Genomic DNA, 17397 nt, shown 5'->3' on the forward strand with positions numbered 1-17397 from the left:
GTCCAGTGAGGAGGGGAAGCCAGGGGTCTTTATCAGCAAATTGCAGTATTAGGAAGACCACACAAATTGTTTTCTAAACATATGGCTGAAGAGAGACTGACATTTTACAGTGTGTCAGGTTTCTAATACATTATGACAGTTGCTAGGAAAATAATCAACTTGTTGATTTGTGATTTGTGATTCTCGGTATCACCTTTGTTGATTATTTGTTAAGAATGGGGGTGCAGGGCACCTGGATGGCTCAGTGGTTGAGTGTCTGCCTTCGGCTCAGGGTGTTCCTGGGATAGAGTCCCACATGAGGCTCCCTGCAGGGAGCCTGCTTCTCTGCCTGTGTCTCTGCCTCTTTCTGTGTGTCTCTCATGAATAAATAAAATCTTAAAAAAAAAATAACAGGTGCAGCAGCTCTGTGCTCCATCATATACGCCTTTGTCCAGTTCAATAGTTCAGAAATCCCTGCGTCTAACACTGGATGAAATTTTTTGTCCCAAAATGAGGTTTCAGGTTCAGAGGTTTCACAGAGGTTCATACTGGGGACCCCAGGCAGGCTATCTTGCAGGCGTGACCCTCAGTTTCCACTGTGTTTAAGGATCCACAGGCCCAGTGTGAGCCCAGCGCCCTGCCCAGCACCTGGCACAGTGAGTGCTCATAAATGGGAGCTGTTCTGTCGGGATTGTCCGTCCCCCATCTGGGTACCCGCGTCCCACTCAGCATTCTGCATGTCCCACATGCTCGTGCTCACCTCGTGGGAGCTGCCTGGCAGATAATTGGAGGCAGAGCTGATTTTTTATCCCCGATACAACCACTAGCCAGGGAATGGGTACATGAATGGCGTTTGGGGTCCTGAGAGAGTTTCAGTCCCAGAGAAATTCTCTGGCCCCTTCTAACAGGAGACGAGGAGTTCCAGGTGAGTCTCGGCCCAAGAGCCTCTGGGCACCATCTCAGGAGGGGCAGGGGCCTGGTCTGGCTAGCAAAGCCCCCTTGCCCCCCAATCCATACATTGGTTGTCTCCCACACTGGGGTCTGCTGTCTCGCCCACAATTTGTGGCGGGATTTTGTGCAGAGCCTCTAGTCTCTGAGTCTCAGTTTCCCCAGTTGTTACAGAAGAAACCCGACCCTACCCCCCCCCCCCCGCAGTGATGTGGGTACACCGGCGGCGGTGGCGCGGGACGCGAAGCCCTGCAGGCGCAGCCCCCGGGGGTAAGATGCCCCGGGCGGGGCGGGGCGGGGCGCGGCGGGGCGCGGGGCTCCGGCCTCCCAGCGGGGCTCCCCGGGTCCAGGCGCCCCCTCCCTCCGGGCCCCTCTCCCTCCTTCCTTCCCTCCTCCCTGCCCTCCCGAGCGCTGGCTCCCGGCATGCTGCGCGCTGCTGACAGCCTTATAAATAGTCGCCTTTGCGGGCGGCCGGCGAGGACGCGCAGGGCACCACCGGCCCCGGCGCCCGCCGCACGCCTCCCCCAGGTCAGTGCTGCGCGCCTGCGGGCCTGGGCGGGGGGCGCCTCCGCGGGGGTGGGGGCGGCGCGCCGGGCGCGGCGCTGCGTGTGTCGGGAGCCTTGCGGCTCGCGCGGCTGCGGGTTTGTATGGGCGGCCGGGACCCGCGTGTGTTCGCCGGTCTGCCCTTCCCAGGCTCTGCTGCGGGTGTTCGTGCCACCGTGCGTGTGCCCGGGTCGGGGGATGTGTGCTGCGCTCCCGCCTCGCCTCCAGCCCGACGCCCCTTTGTCCCCGCGGGCACTCCGGGGGGGCCGGGGGCTCCAGGCCCCTGCCTTGGCACTTCCCGGCTGGGGCCCAGGGAAGGGGGCTGTGGCCCGACGCCTGCCCTGGAGGACCCGGCGGGAGCCCAAGAGATTGGAGGAGGTATCCTGCCGCGTCATTTTGAGTGCGGGCGGGCGGGGGGGGGGGGGGGGGGGGGCAGGAAGCCCCCTGGATGTTTGGCCCCCTGCCCCAGCCTCCTGAAAGGGCGAGGGCTCTAAGGGAGCCCCGGGGCCAACACATGGGACCTTCTCTGAGCACCGCTCAGATATTCACTCAGGAGTCTCCAGCAACAGCAGGATGGGGCCTGGGGGTGCAGGCCCAGAGAGGGGACGCCAGCTGCCCAAGGTCACACAGCTGAGTGAGGAGGAACCCTTAAGCCACTGTCCTTCTGGGCCTCAGTTCCCCAGGCCCCTGGGCAGACCACCCAGTCTCAAGTGGAGCTGCTGCAGCCTGGATCCAGGGGCCTTATAAGGCCTCAGTGCTGAGCCGGTAACCCAACTCCATCCTGGACCCCTGGCCTCTGGGAGGCCTCCTCACGACCCAAGTTATTTTGGACCAAGGAAGTAGCAGGTGCCAGTAGGGCAGAGGGGCTTAGGTTACTGGGAGGAGGCAGGGCAAGGTGGGTGCGAGGCCACTCCTCAGGGTGTCACCGCAGGTTCTCCCTGGCCTTGGGACCCTCCACCTCCCTTGCCAGCTGCTTCGGAGCATTGGCTGTTTCTACCCTTCCTTAAGCACACTCAGCAGGAAAGAGGCTATAACTCATGCCCCACGAGTGGCAGGACAGTCAGCAAAACTGCTCAAAGACCTACTGGGTGCCAGGCCTAAAGCAGCAGAAAATGCAGCCTGAGTCTGACCCCAGCCAGTCTCTGGAGAAAGTCTCTGCTCCTCTCTAAGCCTCAAATACCTTCCAAGACAGCTCCGAGCACAGAGTGAGGCACCCGGCCCTCTGCTCTGCCCAGAGCCAGGCCCAGGCCCAGTCTGGTGGGGCACATAGGCCAACTGCACAACAGAGCAGTCCAATACCATGTGGTGTGTGCAGTGCTGGGGGCATTCAAAGAAGGCAAAAAGTCCAGGAGTGGAGGGCAAAGTCCAGGAAGACTTTCAGGAGGAGGTGACACCTGAACTGAATCCTGGACAGTAGCACCTGGAGAAAAGCATCCAGGCATCAGGGTCTGGAGGTGGGGCACAGTCATGGGGGGTGAGGAAGCTCCAAGCTGTTCAAATGGTGGCTGTTACGGCTGCAGAGGGGGGGGCAGGAGCCAGGTTGTTGGGCCCTATCATCCATGTTAGGGGCTCAGGCTTATCTTGGGAGCTGAGGGGGCCCCACATGGAAGGGTTTTAAGCAGGTGAGCGATGTGGTCTGATGCTGACCAGAAAGAATCCTGCAGATTGCCTGGTGGGGTATGGAGGCAGGAAGACCCATGGGAGGCTGGGGCAGTGGCCAGGCACCCTGGCTGGAACAAGGAAGTGGTGGTGAGGACACAGGCTGGACGGAGAGTGGTTCAGGAGCAAGAGAGGGGGTATGCATGTGCAGGGGTGAAGTGGGGTGTGGGAGAAGGATGTTCACACAGACTGGGGCCTCTGGCTGGGCAACAGGGCATGGAACTGGGAACATGGGAGAGTCTGTGGGCACTCCAGGCCTGTCCAGGGACCGTAGGCTGGGGAGGGAGGGCCAGGTTTGGCTGGGCAGAAACAGGGATCCTGGGAACCTGAAGCCAACAGGGTGAGGGTGAAGTAAGGGGGTTGGGGGGATGCCAGGCAGAGGGAATGCCGGCTAAGAGTTGGGCGTCAAAGGTCAGGGCAAGAGTGGCTGTGATGGTCGCTGGTGGCCTTGGGGAGGGCAGGTGGGTATGTAGGTGGCAACTCTAGGTGGAAGGAGAGGTTGGAGCAGAGTGGGGTCCCCAGAGGGGGTGTGGTTGACTCACATGCTGAGAGGAAGGCAGGGGGTGCAGCAAGATCCTAAGGGGGTGAGAGTGCAGGGGCCGTATGAGGGGGTGAGACCCCCCCCACGAAAACTTTCCAGGTCTGTGTCCACTTGAGCAACTCCCGCAGCTTCCTCCCTGTCAGGCTTCTGTGTCCCTTTGAGCATCCTTGTCCCAATCCCAGCCCAGAGGAAGACACATGCAGCTCAAGAGGGCTTCCCACCCCGGCCTCTCCTCCGCAAGCTTTCCTCCTGGCCCTAGGGAGTGTTGCCAAGGTGTTGGGCAGACTTCTGCTTTCTGGGACTTAACTAGGGGAGCCGCTCAGCGGTTGCTGACGCCACTGTTGGTGTCCCTGAGGACTGTCCTCACCACTGGCTCCTCCAGCGGGAAGAGGTGAACGGGAAGGGGCTGCCGCCCTGTTGTTGCAGGCAAGGCCGCGGAAGCACACCGAGGAAAGGTGACTTTCCCAAGGTCACCCAACATTCGGGGCCTTCCCTGCCCTGTACCCTTGGGAGCGTCAGGGCCTGGCGCATACCATGCAGCCTGGCAGGAGCAGGGCAGGTGGAGGAAGGTCCCCCTCACCTGCCCTGCCTGTACCCTTGTCTTGCAGTGTGCTGACTCGGCTCCCCGGACCTCAGCAGGATGGAAGGTACCGAGGCTCTTCTTTCCTGCTCACTGCCTGGGCCTCAGTGTGCCCATCTGTCAAGGGGGTGTGCTTTCAGGAGACGTTCTGAGAAGGGTTGGAGGAGGTTCTGGGGCTGCCAGAGGGCCCTGCCTGGGAGCCTCCAGCATCTTCCTCAGGCATCTCATGGGATCTGCCAGCTCCAAGATTAATTTTAGAAGCAATGAGGCCTCCGTGAGGCTCCTGAGGGCCCCATAGCTCACCTCCTACGCTGATATTTATAGAGCTGAATCCCTGCCTCTTTCTAGAAAGGGTGGGTGCTGGCAAGGGGGTGGCTGGCCCTGGGGATGGGCCCCAAGTGTACAAATGCCAAGCCTGACAAGGACGAGGTGAGGTCTAGCCCCTCTGTGGGACTCAGTTCCCCTGTTGTCCAGAGGGGGTGGGTCTTGAGAACACTGTGGGCCCTCCTGGCTGCTCTGGGCCTGGACAGGAGGGAGACGTGCAGCCAGCAGGGTGCCTGGCTGGCCTGCCTCCTGGCAGTTTCACCGCCCCATCCTTGGTGTTGTGCCTCAGCCTGGGCGGCTCTTAAAGGAGCCTGCTGCTGCTGCCTGGGTCACCCTTCTTCCCCTTGGGCCCCAGACATCAGCTGGCCCTGGGGTGTGGCCTCCCCCCACCCCCAGGTTGTACCCAGCACTTGGCAGGCACTTGGCAGGCAGTTGATGGGAACCCACACAAGGAGTTGTTCTTCTGACAGGTCCTCTAGGCCTCCAGCCTCAGGGCCAGAGGGCCCCTGGGAGCTGCCAGGCCTTCCTTGGGAGGGACAGAGAGCCAGGGAGGGGTGGGGATCCTTGCCTAAGGTGACATAGTGAGGGCCTACTTGCCTGAGAAGAGGGCAAGGCTGAGCAGTCTGGGAACAGGGCCCAGGTTCCAGTTCCAGGCCCGGCATCCTCAGAGCAGGCCCTGGCCTCTACAAGCCTGTTTCCCTTGTCTGGTGAGGCTGGGGTCTTGCTGAGTTCTAAGGGCTGGCAAGGCAGAGGCTGCAGCCTGAGTTCACCTCCCTCTCTGGGCAAGGGTTCTACATGCCCACCGCAGCCCTCTTCCCTGGCAACAGTCTCCAGGGCAACATATATTGCGGTTGCCAACTCCATACTTGTGCTGCCCAGAGAAGGCGGGCAATGGGCAGGCCCAGGGTCTGGGAGGGGAAGGCTAGGGGACACGGGAGAACAGGACCATGGGTGCCTACTGCTCCAGAAACCACTGCAACATGGAAGACTCTAAGGCCAGAGGTGACCCGCTGCAGCCCAGCTGCCCACAGGGAGGGGCGGTGAGGGGTGGCCTCTGAGCCCCTTGGAGTGGTCCTCAGCCTGTGCCAAGTCTGGAGCCTCCAGGCCTCTGCCTGTGCTGGTTCTTCTGCCTGGAATACCCCCCCCCCTTCCCTGACCGCTGAGCTTTGCTCCCCTGTCACCGGACACTCTGGGCAGAAGCAGGAGCCGTGTCTGTCCCTCTGCCTAAGGCCTGGCACGGGCCTGGGATTCCAGAGGTGCTTCTGGCTATTTGTCAAGTGAGTGACTGAACCCTGCTCCCCTTTTCTCTTCCGCAGAGAAGCTGAAGAAAACCAAAATCATCTTTGTGGTGGGTGAGTCCAAGGCAGGCGGGTAAGACAGCAAGCAGGGAGGCTCTTTGCAGGTGTCTGTGGGAGCCTGGGCCTGGGGGCTGCACCCCGGGCTCCGCCCCTCCTTCACTGGGTGATCTGGGCAGATCCTGTCCCTGCAGCAGCTCCCATTTCATGGGGCTTCCGAATGGGTGGGCGCTTGCAGGAGGGCCCGGCTCAGGGAAGGGCACCCAGTGTGAGAAGATTGTGCAGAAGTACGGCTACACCCACCTCTCCACCGGGGACCTCCTGAGGGCCGAGGTCAGCTCAGGCTCGGCCAGGGGCAAGATGCTGTCGGAAATCATGGAGAAGGGGCAGCTGGTGCCACTGGTGAGTGGGCCCGGTGGGGTGGGGGGTGATGGTGGCCCTGAGCGGGCTCCAGCCAGCAAAGCCCATGATGCCCTGGCAATGCTGCCTTGATCTTCCCCGGCTCCAAACACTCCTGCTCTAGTCCCCATTGCCGTTGGTGGGAAATTCCTTCTAGAAGCTCCCAGAGCTCTGAGGACCCTGCCCTGCTGACCCCTTCAGCCTCACATTACCCACTCACCCTACCCCACCCCAACTTTCCACCTTCCAGCTGCCCTGGCCTTTCTGTCCTGTCAATCTCATCATACTCCTTCCTGCCTGGAATGTTCTTTCCTCCTCCTTTCAGACATTCCTGGCTCCACAGATTTGAGCTTAGACCCCCAATCTTATAACTACAAAAGCCCTCCTTCTTTGCCCATTCAACCTATGTCATGCTTGGAAATTGATTAATCAACATCACCACACTGTGAGCTTCTTGAGGAGGTTCTGCTTTGTTCCCATGGTCCTCCTGGGCAGGAGCTGGCTGAGAGGAGGGATTCAGTACATACTGTTGAACAAATGGATGGATGAATGAATGATTTGATCAACCAGTCAAGTGCTCACAGTCAAAGGAGGCTTCCTGGAGAGGGAGGCTTGTTTGGAACACCTTTATTAGGGCAGAGGCCTGGAGGAAGAGATAGGGGAAGGAGCTCATGACCCCCGCCATCTTTTCCTGTGCCCCCAGGAGACAGTGTTGGACATGCTCCGAGATGCCATGGTGGCCAAGGTAGATACTTCCAAAGGCTTCCTGATCGATGGCTACCCTCGGGAGGTACAGCAGGGAGAGGAGTTTGAGCGGAGGGTAAGGTGCAACCTGCTGGGTACATTTGGGAGCTGTGAGGTGGGGGAGCCAGGCAGAGGCTGCCATTATGGCCAGAGAGAGAGACTGATTGTGGGGTCGGGGAGGGGAGAAGGGTGAGGAGGGCAACCAGGGAAGAGTTTAAGAAGAGGAAGCACAGACTGGAGAGCTCACAAACCTGAGCTCAGGTTCTGGCTCAGCAGACCTTCGGCCAATCATTTTGCCTCCTGGAACCTCATCAGTGTCCCCATTTGCAAAATAGGGGGAGAGAGTTGGCGGCTGCCTTATGGAGCAGAATGGCGATGAGAGAGAATGTACCCTTCAGAAGTGGGGCTTGGCATCTTATAAACATGTAGGCAGAGGGGCAGGGAGCAGGATGGACTGGGCTGGAAGGGTCAGCTGGGGGGCAGGGCAACCAGGACAGATGTGGGAAAGGGTTCAGACCTGGCTGGAGGCTCCTGAGGCCAGAGAGTCCAGTCTCCTCTGGGCCACAGGGAATCCAGCTGGAAAAGGTAGGCCTCAAGGAAGATGGCTCTGAGCTGCCTGAAACAGATGCCCAGCAGGAAAATGGGGTGGGGGACACCTTTCCCAAACACACAGGCACACAAGCACATGTACATGTGAGCACATACAGAGCACACACAGTGTGCACAAAGCCACGGACAGACACACATGTGCACAGGCATGCATGCATGTGCACACACATCTGGCAGTATACATACACACATGCTCACACAGTGCATGCACACTGATACAGCACACTTGCACACAGGGCTGTACACCCCTACCCCCATGCCTCTGGTGTCACAGGTCATACTAGGGAAACAGAGCTGCAAGGGGAGGGGGAGTAGCAAGAGGTAGGGCGGGCTCAAGGAGGGCCTCTTAGTAGATCCCAGTAGGCTGGAGCAGGACCAGTCCCTCAACTCCCACTTCCCAAGCCTGCAAGACTGGGGCTATCATTGAGTTTCCATAGCTTTGAGCCTCATCCAGAGGTAGGAGATTGTATTTCCTGACCTTTAAGTGCCTGCAGGACTTCAAGAAAGTGTCTACCCTATCATGGGCCTCAGTTTCCCTATCTTTGAAAATGGAAGTTGGCTGGGCTTCCTTCAGATTAGGAGGGCATGGACACTGTGGTCAGGTGCTAGGCAGCCTCGAAGCATGTCCGGTTGTGACACACACATACCAGCTGTGTGATGTCATCTCTGACCCTCAGGGCCACACCTGGAAAATGAGATTACTCAAAGTCTCCTTCCCTCCTGGGGCTGTTTTTGGCACTATTGTGGGCAGTGGACTCAGCACAGGGCCCAGCCCTGCCAAGGCCTCCCAGGGTCCGGGCACCTGGTCTTCTCAGATCTGGACACCAGGGGGCATCAGGGCCTCATCGACTGAGGATGGGTCAGCCTTGCTCCTCACCCTTTGCGGGATGAAATGTTTATTCCAGTGACAATGACATTGTTCAGAAACCCCACCACCACCACTCCCAGCTCAGCGGGGCCGTCACCCCTCCAGGCAGCCCTTGTCAAGTCCTTGCCCAGCTCTGCTGTGCAGACAGATGCCTCGCTGCCCTCAGGGGCCCCTGGCTGGCAGGGGAGAGGGAAACTAAGTAAATCACCAGATACCCCCTGAGACATTCTGGGCGGAGGAGAGGGCAGGATGGACTTGGCTGGAAGGGTCAGGCTGGTGTGGGGAGAACAGAATCAAGGGGACAGGGCAGGAGATCCCTGGGTGGCTCAGCGGTTTGGTGCCTGCCTTTGGCCCAGGGCGCGATCCTGGAGTCCCGGGATCGAGCCCGCGTCAGGCTCCCTGTATGGAGCCTGCTTCTCCTTCTGCCTGTGTCTCTGCCTCTCTCTCTCTCTCTCTCTCTCTCTCTCTCTCTCTCTCTCTTTCTCTCTCTATGTCTATCATAAATAAATAAATAAATATTTTTTTAAAAAGGGGGTTGGGACAGGGCAACCAGGACAGATGTGGGAAATGGTGTTCAGGCCTGGCTGGAGGCCTCCAAAGCCAGGGAGTCCATTCTCCTTCTCTGGGCCACAGAGAGTCCAGCTGGAAAAGGTAGGCCTCAGGGAAGATGGCTCTGAGCTGCCTGAAACAGATGCCCAGCAGGAAAACGGGGTGGTGGTGGTGGGGTTCCCGCAGGGAGCTGGGAATGGTGGTGGGGGTAGCATCCGGGAAGACTGCCCTGGAGGAACGAGATTTTTGTTCCAATCTGAAGGCCAGCACTGAAGGCCTGCCTTGGTATTGAGGCCAGTTTCTGGCATGAGCAACGGCCTGGCGTGGGAGGAGGCTGACGAGAGCCCAGACTACAGAGTCCACGTGGCTGAAGCAAGGAGAGCCAAGGAGTGGGAAACACAAGATGAGGAGGGCAGGAAGCCGTCCTCTGAAGGCACTGGGGAGCCATGGGAGAGGTGGGGAGCAGGGCAGTGGTTTTTGGAAGGTCCCTCAGGCTGCCTTGGGGAAAGGCTTGGAGGTCTGAGTGGGTCTCAGGTGGGGCCTGGGATGCGGGAGGACAGGGTGGAGGTGGCCCAGGGGCAGGAATGGGGCCCCTATGAGTACTGCTCCACCTGCAGATTGGACAGCCCACGCTGCTGCTGTATGTGGACGCAGGCCCAGAGACCATGACCCAGCGGCTCCTGAAGCGTGGAGAGACCAGCGGGCGAGTGGATGACAATGAGGAGACCATCAAGAAGCGGTTGGAGACCTACTACAAGGCCACAGAACCTGTCATTGCCTTTTATGAGAAACGTGGCATCGTACGCAAGGTGCGCCCTCTGCAGGCCGCGGGGGGCCCTGGGAAACCGGGTTTTTGCTCGGGGTGGCCAAAATCCCGGTGACCTGGGGCCAGCCCTCCTTTGGTTCCCCCAGTGGCGCGGTGATGGGCTGCTGCCCCTTGTGGCAGGGCTCCGAGCTCTGCAGCCAGGCCAGGCCCCTGCGGGGAGTGAGCCCCTGCCTCGGTGGGCCCGCCCAGACCTCCCCGTCCCCTCTGCCCCTCCGGTGCTCTCCCCACAGGTCAATGCTGAAGGCTCCGTGGATAATGTCTTCTCCCAAGTCTGCAACCACCTGGATGCCCTCAAGTAGCAGTCCCAGAGCCCCTTCCCCAGCCGAGCCCCGCCCCACCCCTGTCCTGCCTGAGGCTGTCCTGGCCTGGGCTCAGCGCCTCCACCCTGCCCGGCTGGAGCACAGACAGAGGAAGCCACTTTATCCTGTTTTCATGGACAGCCAAGCACTAAAGGAATTTCCAAGGACATTCGGTCTTATTCCTTTTTCTTTGCTTTCACTGGAGTTGATCCACATGGGATGGCCTCTCCTAGTCCCTCACCCTCCCGGGCTCCCTCGGGCCCCTCAGCCCACCTTGGCCAGCTGCCTTCCCCCTAGTACCACAGGAAGACCCAGGGCCCTTCCTCACCCAGGGCCTGGGGAGTCTGGGGGGCCAGGGTGACTGAGGCAGGATCCTTGCTCTCAGAGACGGATTGTCAGGCACAGCCGAGCCCGACCTGGGTTCCTCCAGGTCCTTGCTGTGTGGCCTTGGCTCTGACCCCTCATCAATCTGAGCGTGTTTTCTGTGCTTAATGCCACTGGGGCCTGTGTGCAATAGGCAGCGAGGTCATGGGCTTTGAGGAGCTTCCAGGGCAGCAGGGTGGCACACATCAGCTGTCAGGGTGGGTGTTGAATTGGCTTCCTGGGTAAAAGAAACTCTGAGTGTCTGAAAAGGGCATCGAGATGAATGGTCAGTGGTACCTCCCTGAGGAGGTGAGACGTGGAGGATCTCCCACCATGATGTCCCCAGACAAATCACAACCTGCCCTTTCTGAGCCCGTTTCCAAATCTGAGTTAGGGTCCATGCCTCCTGAGACCCCCACCCCTCAAGGATAGGATGAGGACACACTGGATGAGGGTATAGGCTGTTGGTCATCATGGCTGTGGGAACTGAGATCAGAGCGGCCTTGGGGATGAGCAGGGCTGGGGTGTCCCAGAATCCCCGGGGGGAGAACTCGCTTCCCTTTCCTGTTCTTTCACTCTGACCTCATCACCGAGAAAGGTTCAACTTGGTGCTCACGTATCCTTAACACCTGTCCCAGCCCAGGCTGACTCCTCTAGAGCCAAGAGGGCCTTCAGCGGGTCACACTGGGCCAAAACAAAACCCCACATGGGGCTGATTGTGCCCATGCTGCATCCCCTTTTCTTTATGGCAAGTGTGGCTGGTTTTCCATCTACATTAGTTATTGAAACTTTATTTATTTTTTTAAAAGATTTTATTTATTTATTCATGAGAGACACACAGAGAGAGAGAGGCAGAGACACAGGCAGAGGGAGAAGTAGGCTCCATGCAGGGAGCCCGATGTGGGACTCGATACTGGGATCCCAGGATCAGGCCCTGGGCTGCAGGCGGCGCTAAACCGCTGAGCCACCCAGGCTGCCCCGAAACTTTCCTTTAAAATAAAACATATTTAAGTTATAAAAGTGGGTCTATTGAAATAAGAACACAGAACAAATAAATGAGAGCCCAGGGGAGGTAGAAAGCAGGCATCACATGGGGATGAGCCCTCTGGCTTGGGTAGACGCGCAGGAAAGCCCTCTGCCCTGCAGTGCAAGGGGGAGCCTCAGTCGCTCTGTGACCTTCTACCACCGAGTCTCCAGGTCACATCCATCCAAGCAGGTTAATGTGTGCGCACACGCATGCACATGCACACACATACACACACGCACCCATGCACGTACACACCTTCTAGCTCAGGGTTGTCGGATCAGCGTGAGGATGAGCGGGAAAGACATGCCAGAGATAATAGCTAGAGAACTCACCTGACAGAAACATCTTCATGATCTTTATTATTTTTAATTATAGCATCATCGAATCAGGTGTGTCCAGTTTAATGAAAACCTAAGCTGACTCAAACTACTGCTGGCTGCAGAGTTACTTTATTCACTTAAAAAACAAGCTGAAAACTTGAAAACACACACAGAGACATACACAAATGTAAAAGCACCAGTAACCACCACCCCATCCTTGCCACCACAGACCTCTCTTCGAGGGTTTCCTTTATGCGTGTTCATTCACTTAGCAATTTTCCAGAGCCCCAGCCATGCTGGCAAGCAGAGGCTCATAAGCCCCCACCTGCTGTGATATGGCCCCTCAGCAAGAGGAGGGGGCCGTGGTCACAAAACTGAGACCAGTCTGGGCAGCTGAGTGCACAGACTCAGAGGGGCTCCTGCTGGCAGCCGGTTCCTTGAGGTGGAGATCTGTAGTGGGGCCTTGTAGATACCTAGGAGCTCACTTCACCATTAGAGAGGTCATGGAAGGGTAAAGGGAATAGCTCTGCAGAGGCACAGAAGCCTGTTGGGTGGGATGCAGGTGAGAGGGGGTGCAGTAGCAAAAGACAAGGCCAGATTTGCAGGGCCTTAAATGCTGAACCAAGTATCTAATCTCTCCCCTAAGGGTCATGGGAGGCTCAGAAAGAGGTTTTCTTGGGGGAGGGAGGGTGCTTGGGTGGCTTAGTTGGTTAAGCATCTGAATCTTGATGTCAGCTCAGGTCATGATTTAAGGGTTGTGGGATCGAGCCCTGTGTCTGGTTCCACATTCAGTGGGGAGTCCGCTTGAGGATTCTTTCCCTCTCTTTCTCCCTCTGCCCCTCCATGCCTCTCCCACTCCACTCTCTCTCCAAAAAAAAAAAAAAAAAGTTTAAAAACTATTTTTAAAAAAAAAATTTGGAACAGAAAATTGGAGGAAATAATATAACACCTGTCACCAACATTTAGTAACTTTTATTTCCCTATATTCCCTTCATTATTGTTTTGCTTTCGACCGAGTATTTACAGTAAATTACAGATACGAGAAAAACTTCACCCCTAAAGTATGATTCTGAAGAATAAGGGCATCTTCCTACATAACTGCAGCTCAGAGTTTCAATAATACTGTTTTTGCTTTTGTTTTTTTTTTTTAAGATTTATTTATTCATGAGAGACACAGAGAGAGCCAGAGAGAGAGGCAGAGACACAGGCAGAGAGAGAAGCAGGCTCCGTGCAGGGAGCCCAACATGTTACTCCATCTTAGATCCCGGGATCACACCCCGAGCCAAAGGCAGACACTCAATCACTGAGCCACCCAGGTGTCCCCAATAATACTAAGTTAATGATAATTTCGTAATATAGGATAATCAGCTCACATGCAGTTTTGCCCAATTGTCCCCAAGATGGGTCTTTGTTCAAATCAGGGTAAACCCGGGATCACACATGCACTTGGTTGCAATCATCTGTCAGACCTCTTTCAGCCTGGAATGGCTGTCACAACAGCCTGTGGAGGCACCAGCTGTCCTGCAGAAAACTCCTTCCAGATTCATCCTTTGCTTCCTCCTGGTGTCATCCGGCTTGCTCCTCCATCCCCTAAATTTCTTGTACACTGGAAGTTAGTTGTAAAGCTTCATAGATTCAGGCTCAGCCTCTGGGGCAAGAACACCTAAGAGGTGAGGCTCAGTAGAGCCTTTTTAATTTTTTTCATTTTGTTTTTTATTTGAAAGAGAGAGAGAACATGAGCAGGGGAGAGGCAGAGAGAGAAGCAGATTCCCTGCTGAGCAGGGAGCCCAACACGGGGCTCGATCTCGATCCCGGGACCCTGAGATCAGGACCTGAGCTGAAGGCAGGCGCTTTGCCCACTGAGCCACCCGGGCATCCCTCAGGAAGGCCAGGACTGTGGGGCGCCCAGACTACAAGTGCACACAAATCTCCCGCTTCTGCTTAGGAAGCTCATTCTGCTTCAGCAGGGCTGGTCTGACCAGTGAGGCTGGGCTGCTGGTCCAAGGGCGGGGAGCAGGGGACGTCTCCAGGGTCACCTGCTCCTGGGCTCCTGTGGGCTGGGAGGTGGGCGTGGCATCAGGACCGGGCAGGAGACAGTCATAAATGTCACTCTTTGCGTCTCTAGGGATGCTCCAGGCAATGGCTTGTCCCAAAGTGCCGGAACATTCTGACCAGCCAGAGACCTTAGGATCTCAGAGAGAGAGAGAATACTCGGCGGGGGTGGTGGCCTCAGATGCCCCCCCTGGACTGCGCCCCCAAGTCTTGGCCTGGAGGGCCCTGAGGGCCTGGCCAGAGGCACTGAAGTGGGAGAGGAAGGAAGCAGGGAGCAGAGGAGGCCAAGGCTGCCGCCTCCCAGCCTCAAGAGGGGCCTGGAGTAAACAGGAAGGCCTGGCGGCTCCACAGTGGGGGGGCTTCGGAGGGGTGGGGGCCAGGGCCCTACTGCACATGTGCAGCCTGTGAGCTCAGGGCTTCCTTATGGGGGAAGCTGACCCAGGGAGGTTGTATGACTTGCCCCAGGCCACACAGCAAGGCAGGGGTACTGGGCTAGACCCTCACCTGCTTCTCCTGCTTCTGCCCCCTTCTCAGTCCTCTGGTGCAGTGTCTCCTGCCTGTGTTGCCCTCTACGGTTCAAGGAGTGCTGGGTGAGTCTCTCTCCTCCGTGGGCCTCACCTTTCTTTCTATGCACTCTGAGCCTTACAACTTAGAGGTTCTAGAATCCTGACCCAGTGAATTCTCCTGCCTCCTAGGTGGTCATCAAGGGTTCTTTGGACCCTGGGGAGCAGATTTCATCAGAAAGGCCAACATTCAGAAGGCAGCAGGTACCTGTCCTTGGGGAATGAGAAGGAGAATCTGAGGGACTTCTCTCTTCTAGAACAGAGCAGAGTCTGGCAGTACCACTGACCCTCATGACCACCATGTCCCCATGAAGAAACATTCTCCCTCTCAGAGACCCTGTCCTTGGGCTCAGAATGCCTCCAACACCCACACCCTGAGGCCTCAGAATCACAACCTTGAGCTACAACCTTGAGCTGCTAGCCCATTCATTTATTTTATCAGTACTTCTCAAACACGTCCCACAGGCCAGGCACTATTTGAAGTGATGGGTATTGGGCAGTGAACAAAGCAAGGCCCGTGCCCTCATGGAACTTCTAGAGGTGGAGACAGACAAAACAACAAAACAAAAACAAACACACACAATATATAGCGTGTCAGATTGAGAATAATTGCTGATGTGGGGAGGGGGCTATTTTGAATGCCATGGTCAGGGAAGTCCTCACTGACCATGGGACATTTGATCTGTGACTTAAAGCCCTGTGGTTATCTAGGGGAAGAGGGACTAGCAAGTGCAAAGGCCCTGGGGTGGGTGTGTGCCTGGCACATTCCAGGAACAGCAAGGAGGCCAGTTCTGCTGGAGTTTGGGGAACAAGATAGAGCAGAGCAGAAGGTGAGGTTGGAGATGGGACAGGTGAAACCTAGCTGGCCATTTGAGGGGCTCTGGCTTTTACACTGAGTGAGATGGTGACCCAAGATAGGTGCTGAGCAGGAGGATGGAACTTGGCTCAACTTTAACTGCCTCCCTTTACTGTGTGCAGAATGGGCTGGGGTAAGCGTGGCAGCAAGGAAACTCTGTAAGGAGGTGACTACAATATTCTAGGAGGTGCTGGTGGTGACCAGGGTGGTAGCTGTGGTGGGACCCCACGAACACTGGGAAATTGGGTGAGCCACTGACAAGATTCGCTTGTAGGTTGGATGGGCAGGGGGAGTGAGAGTCAACGTCCACCTCAGGGCTTGAGCAATGAGAGGAGGGAATCTGTTATGGTCTCAGATGGAGACACTGAGGCAGGAGGGGTTGGCAGAAGAACCAACAGCATGTGGTTTGGGATGCATGACGTCTGAGCTGCTTATTTGACGTCCAGGAGCCTGGAGCCTGGGGGAGAGTTCTGACTGGAAATAGAAAGCCATCAGTATATAGAGATGGTACTTAAAGCCATTTATTTGGATGAGGGCACCCAGAACAGCACTTCTCAAATTTAAAGTGTCCACGGATGCCCGGGGGGTCTTGAGAAAATTGCAGGCTCTGAGCCAGCAAGTCTCTGGGTCAGAGCTGGAGAGAAGCTCTCGGGAGATCCTAAGCCCACACTTGGAGTGGCAGGGAACTAAGGCATGGTATTTTATGGCCAAGACCCACTGGTGGGTCATGAAATCAATAGAGTGGCTTGTGATCAGTATTTGAAAGGAAACGAGACAAGAGGGATAAGCATCATAAGGGTATATATACACGTTCACAAAACAATGCAACTGTCGGAGCCCAAGTCCCAGGGTTTGTGTTGGGACACAACTTCATGGTCTCAAAGGTTTGTGAAAACCTGGCCTAGGGAGCGCCTGGGTGGCTCAGTGGTTAAGTGTCTGCCTTTGGCTCAGGGCATGATCCCAGGATCCGGGATCGAGTCCCACTTCGGGCTCCTTGCAGGGAGCCTGTTTCTCCTTCTGCCTGTGTCTCTGCCTCTCTCTGTGTGTCAAATAAATAAATAAATAAATAAATAAATAAATAAATAAATAAAATCTTGGGGGGAAAAACAAAACAAAACAAAAAAACCTGACCTGGGAATGAGTGTAAACAGAGAAAGGAAGAGGCCCAAGAGCCGAGCATGGGAGGATGAGGAGGAACCAGCATGGGGGCAGATAAGGTGACCAGGGAGGTGGGAAGAACACCAAGATGGAATGTTCTGGAAGCTATGGGAGGAAATATGGGCCCAGATTTGAATTATCCTCTGCTTCTCCCCAGTCCTGTGGCCATGCATGCCCGAGTCTGTTTCCTGCCCTGTAAAATGGACACATGACAGTGTCACCCTATTCGGTGGCTGTAAGTTGGCTCTCGGCACAGAGCTGGACAAGCTTGTGAATGGCGGGGTGATTCTGAATCTTGACTTCGAGCTTTTCCAGGCTCAGGCTGTCCTCCCATTGTGCAAGTAAAGAAACTGAGATCCAGAATGTAGAAAGGTTTTACCAGAGGCCGCCTAAGACAGAGTGACACCCTGGGCACCCTGACTCCCAGTCCCGTGCTCTCATTCCTGTTTACCCACTTTCTCCCTTGTCCTTGGTGGGGTCATCCCTGATGTTCTCAGCAGCCTCTGGCTCCAGGCCGGTGCCGGAGACAGACAGCCGCCTGGGGGCCTCCCGGGGGACTGCCTAAAATTCCTCCTGTGGCTAGTGGCCAGGGTAGACGTGCTCTGTCCCTTCCCGTGGCCCTGGCCCCGCAGCAAGCCAGGAGGAGGAAGGAGCAGGATTTATGCACCTGCCCACTGTGGAGTCAGGACACAGGGCCCTGGCCATCGGCCATGTGTCTCTTTGGCGTGTGGCTAGGCGGCACCTGAGATCGTCTGTATCAGCCAGAGCCCCGGCAGGAAACAGATGGCACGCTCCAGTGGGATAATTTGAGAATTTAATGAAGGATCTGTTTACCCAGGTGTGGACAGGGTGTAAGGGAACCACAAGGGACCATAGTGTGGACCATGACCACCCT

General features: G+C 56.6%; 1 protein-coding gene across 1 annotated transcript; it reads left to right on the forward strand.

Annotated features, from left to right (window-relative positions):
• Window positions 1-1312: 1312 nt before the first annotated feature.
• AK1 (adenylate kinase 1) lies at window positions 1313-10332 on the forward strand. Its single transcript, XM_055323437.1, has 7 exons — window positions 1313-1455; window positions 4279-4317; window positions 5891-5926; window positions 6108-6271; window positions 6972-7088; window positions 9656-9847; window positions 10095-10332. The coding sequence occupies exons 2-7, from the start codon at window positions 4311-4313 to the stop codon at window positions 10161-10163; spliced, it is 585 nt and encodes a 194-aa protein (XP_055179412.1). The 5' UTR covers window positions 1313-1455; window positions 4279-4310; the 3' UTR covers window positions 10164-10332.
• Window positions 10333-17397: the final 7065 nt, after the last annotated feature.

This window comes from Nyctereutes procyonoides, unplaced genomic scaffold (assembly GCF_905146905.1).
Source record: "Nyctereutes procyonoides isolate TBG_1078 unplaced genomic scaffold, NYPRO_anot_genome, whole genome shotgun sequence".
Classification (NCBI taxonomy): Eukaryota; Metazoa; Chordata; class Mammalia; order Carnivora; family Canidae; genus Nyctereutes; species Nyctereutes procyonoides.